Below are 4,310 nucleotides of genomic sequence, written 5' to 3' on the forward strand. Positions count from 1 at the left end.
AAAAAAAAAAAAAAAAAAAAAAAAAAAAAAAAAAAAAAAAAAAGAGCGCTTGTAGATTAATTCAACAAATTTACTGGGCCCTACTACATGCTGAACAATGAGAAAGTGGGAAGATTGCTGGGCTAAAAGTCAAGAGGCCTGAGGTCAGCCCCGACCCCTGCTATTTGGTAGCTGATGGGACCCTGTGTGAGTCACTGTGCACCTCTAAGCCTCGATTGATTGATTCATTCGCAAAGCAGGTGGGAAGACACCTGCCCCAATCACCTTGATCAGGCAGGTGAGGCTCGGTGGAGCCAGCGTGGGACCTGTGCAGTGAGTACTCTGGCCTGGGGTGGCTGTAACTCTGACCCCCAGGCCTGTGCTCTGCCCTATGCAGGGGTCTGCCTTGCTTATTTCGCAAGTGGTTTCAACACAGCTGCTGTGGACCACGAGGCTGATGGGAGCACCAACAACGGGATCTTCCAGATCAGCAGCCGGAGGTGGTGCAGAAACCTCACCCCGAACGCCCCCAACATGTGCCGGATGTACTGCTCAGGTAGCTGGGCCTGGGCCCAGGGCTGGCAGGAGTCAGGCCCTGCATTAGCTTTTGTTTCCTTCCCAGTTTCGTTTGCTACCCGCATCTCTGAGTGAGGGTTCCCGCACATCTGGCTGGGCCCACGGAGGAGAGGGAGATGGGTCTTCCATCAGTTCCATCAGTCTGAACTGGGGTCCCAGACAGGAGACTGCCTTAGAGCTATAGGAATGGAGAGAGGATTGTTTCTGATGGAGCAGGAGAGGGATAGGGTGGAACCTGTGCTTCCAGAGTGGTTGAGACAGGCTTGGATTTAGGGGAGTGGAGTGTGTGTGCGTGTATATATATACATAGAGACAGATACACACACACACACACACTCTGGATGTCTCCTGCTCCCTCATTGTGTTTCTCTGCCTATCACCCCAGATTTGTTGAATCCTAATCTCAAGGATACTGTTATCTGTGCCATGAAGATCACCCAAGAGCCTCAGGGTCTGGGTTACTGGTAAGTAACTTGGGCTGCAGCCCTGCCGCAGTGGTTTGGTTAGAACTGGTGGGCAGCAGCAGGGAACAAACCCCTTTCCTTCCTCACTTCTGGTTGAGAGCCCACACTCTCCTCCCTGTTCTTCTCTGGGCAGTGACTGGCAACTGCAGCTGATGTGATCTCTCCTCTTCCTTGTTCTCCATCCTCAGGGAGGCCTGGAGACATCACTGCCAGGGCAAAGACCTCACTGACTGGGTGGATGGCTGTGACTTCTAGGATGGACAGAACCACACACAGCAGGTTGGGAATGTGGTTTGGTTCCTGATCCAGGCTTGGGAAGACAAGCCAGCAAATAAAGGATGGTTGAATGTGATTGTGGCTCTCAGCTCTCAGTGTGTCTGCAGGTGCCTTGTCTGAGCCAGAGCACCTCCGTGTTCCCTCACCTCACCTGTCCGCCTGGGCTGTGCTTCAAGTGGACTCCAGAAAGTCCAGCTCCATTTCTGGTGGCCTTGGGGAAGGTATTTGGGGAGGCACCAGTGCATTTTTTATCCACCACACCTGGCAGAGTTTGGGTCTAGGGTGGCCAGATTTAACAAAACAAATACATTAACAAACAACAAAAACAGGATGCCCCTGTTGAATTTGAACTTTGGATATACAACAAATAATTTCAAGCATGTCCAAAATATTGCATGGGAACATACTTATATTAAAACTATTTGACGTTTATCCAAAATTTAAACTTAACTGGGTGTCCTGTGTTTTACGTGGCAACCCTAGCTGGATCTAGGGCTGTGCACCTCTGGCTTGATTGGGAAGGTCCTTGGGATACTTGTTTTCTGCAGTTTTGGTTGCAGATGGTGGTCACCGTGCTTTGGCCCTCCAGCTGTGACTACTAACACACACCCCTGCCGCCTCAGGGGTGCTGCTTGGTCGCGGGAGAGGAATGACCACGCGAGCTTCAGCTCTCACCTTGGCTCTCTAGTGCCCTCTCGTGGCGGAAGATTCAAGTGCCGCTGATAGAGACGGTGCGCTCACTTTGCCCACCACTGCTAGGAGGTTGGAGGATGGGGTGGGAGTGATCGTGGCTTTCAATTCGCACAGCCAGTGCAGCGCTCTGCCTTAGTTAGCACACAGGAAGCCCAGAAAAAGACAGCGCAGTCCCCTGCTAATCTAGAACGACTGCCTTTAAAGGAGGAAGGTGGGTGGGGTCTCAGGATCACAGTGGATGTGGTGGCAAAAGCAGCAGTTGCGGGGACAGGGTGATGTGTGAGAAGCCTGAACCCTGAATTCAGATTGTAGATTCTTCTGAAAAGGCTCCAAAGAAACCTGCAAGTACTGAACTGTTGGTTGAAGCATGGCTGGTGACTGCTAAGGAGAGGAGGGGACGACAATGTCGCCCCCCACCATCCTCCTCCACCTAACTAACTCAGGCACCCTGAATGCCCCAGGGTCAGCAAACACCAGAGGGGTGTGGAATGTCCACAATTATCAAGGAAGGCCACTTGCCTTCCCCTGTTGGTCTGGTAAAGGTGATGACGAAACTTGAGAGCGACTCATGCAAGGGGAGTGAAGAGTGGTGAAGAGCCTTGCTGGAAGTAGGGGCGTCAATGACTAATGGAGCTATTAAATCATAAATAGGGAGAAGCTGCTGTCTTTTTAACATTAAGGCAAACACGATGTGCCTACCATGTGCCATGCATCACCTAATCTAGACCCTAGAACAATAGCTATGATGCAGGTACCATTATGACCACCATTCCATAGACAAGGGGAAACAGAGGCTCAGAGGAGATAAATTTGCACCCGGCTCAGTGTAACTCCACATGTTATGCTTACTCACTGTGCTTTACTGAGGGGTTGTTGTCATGGTCATCTGGCCAGGGAACCATGACCCATCCATTTTTCTTTTTTTGAAATTTATTTTTATTTTTTGCAAGACAAATTAAAAATTTTATTTATTTTTATTCGTACAACTTACAGGGTACCTATGCGATTCTGTTACACATATAGATTGCATAGTGGTCAAGACAGGGCTTTTAAAGTATCCCTCATCTGAGTAATGTACACTGTCCCCGTTAAGTAATTTTTCATTGTCCACCCCCCCATACCCTGCGTTGTTCTGAATCTCCATTGTCTATTATTCCAGTCCTTTTTTTTGAGATGGAGTCTCACTCTGTTGCCCAAGCTGGAGTACAGTGGTGTGATCTCAGCTCACTGCAACCTCTGCCTCCCGGGCCCAAGTGATTCTTGTGCCTCAGCCTCCTGAGTACAGGCGCCCGCCACTGCACCTGGCTAATTTTTGTATTTTTAGTAGAGAGGGGGTTTCACCATGTTGACCAGGCTGGTCTCGAACTCCTGACCTCATGTAATCTGCCCACCTTGGCCTTCCAAAGTGCTGAGATTACAGGTATGAGCTACCGTGCCTAGCCCTTCCACTCTTTATGTCCATGTGTACACATTTTTTCACACCCACTTAGGAGTGAGAACATGTGACATTTGACTTTCTGTCCCTGGCATTTTTCACTTAAGATAATGACCTGCAATTCCAACCATGTTGCTGCAAAAGACATGATTTCATTCTTTTTTTAGGACTGAATAGTAGTCCATTGTGTATATATAACGAATTTTCTTTTTCCATTCATCCATTACACTTAGGTTGGTTCCATATCTTTGCTATTGTGAATAGTACTTTGATAAACATATGAATGCAGGTGTCTTTTTGATGTAATGGCTTCTTTTTCTCTGGGTAGATAGATACCCAGTAGAAGGATTGCTAAACTGAATGGTAGTTCTACTTTTAGTTCTGTGAGAAATCGCCATACTATTTTCCACAGATGTTGTGCTAATTTACACTCCCACTAACAGTGTATAAGAGTTCCCCACAATTGCTTCAGAGAGAATAAAATACCTAGGAATCCAACTTACAAGGGATGTAAAGGACCTCTTCAAGGAGAACTACAAACCACTGCTCAGTGAAATAAAAGACGACACTAACAAATGGAAGAACATACCATGCTCATGGATAGGAAGAATCAATATCGTGAAAATGGCCATACTGCCCAAAGTTATTTATAGATTCAATGCCATCCCCATCAGGCTACCAATGAGTTTCTTCACAGAATTGGAAAAAACGGCTTTAAAGTTCATATGGAACCAAAAAAGAGCCCGCATTACCAAGACAATCCTAAGTCAAAAGAACAAAGCTGGAGGCATCACGCTACCTGACTTCAAACTATACTACAAGGCTACAGTAACCAAAACAGCATGGTACTGGTACCAAAACAGAGATATAGACCAATGGAACAGAAC

The 4,310-nt window shown here is 47.4% G+C and overlaps 1 protein-coding gene across 2 annotated transcripts in view; it reads left to right on the plus strand.

The window, feature by feature from the left end:
- Nucleotides 1-1,371, plus strand: part of SPACA3 (sperm acrosome associated 3) — a 26,518-nt gene extending 25,147 nt beyond the window's left edge. For both annotated transcript variants that reach the window (XM_023182894.1, XM_023182893.2), the window contains 3 exons: nt 377-535; nt 941-1,019; nt 1,208-1,371. In XM_023182894.1, coding sequence (XP_023038662.1) covers nt 377-535; nt 941-1,019; nt 1,208-1,274 — 305 coding nt within the window. In that variant the 3' untranslated portion in view covers nt 1,275-1,371. The remainder of the gene's footprint in view (nt 1-376; nt 536-940; nt 1,020-1,207) is intronic.
- Nucleotides 1,372-4,310: the final 2,939 nt, after the last annotated feature.

This window comes from Piliocolobus tephrosceles, chromosome 16 (assembly GCF_002776525.5).
Source record: "Piliocolobus tephrosceles isolate RC106 chromosome 16, ASM277652v3, whole genome shotgun sequence".
Taxonomy (NCBI): domain Eukaryota; kingdom Metazoa; phylum Chordata; class Mammalia; order Primates; family Cercopithecidae; genus Piliocolobus; species Piliocolobus tephrosceles.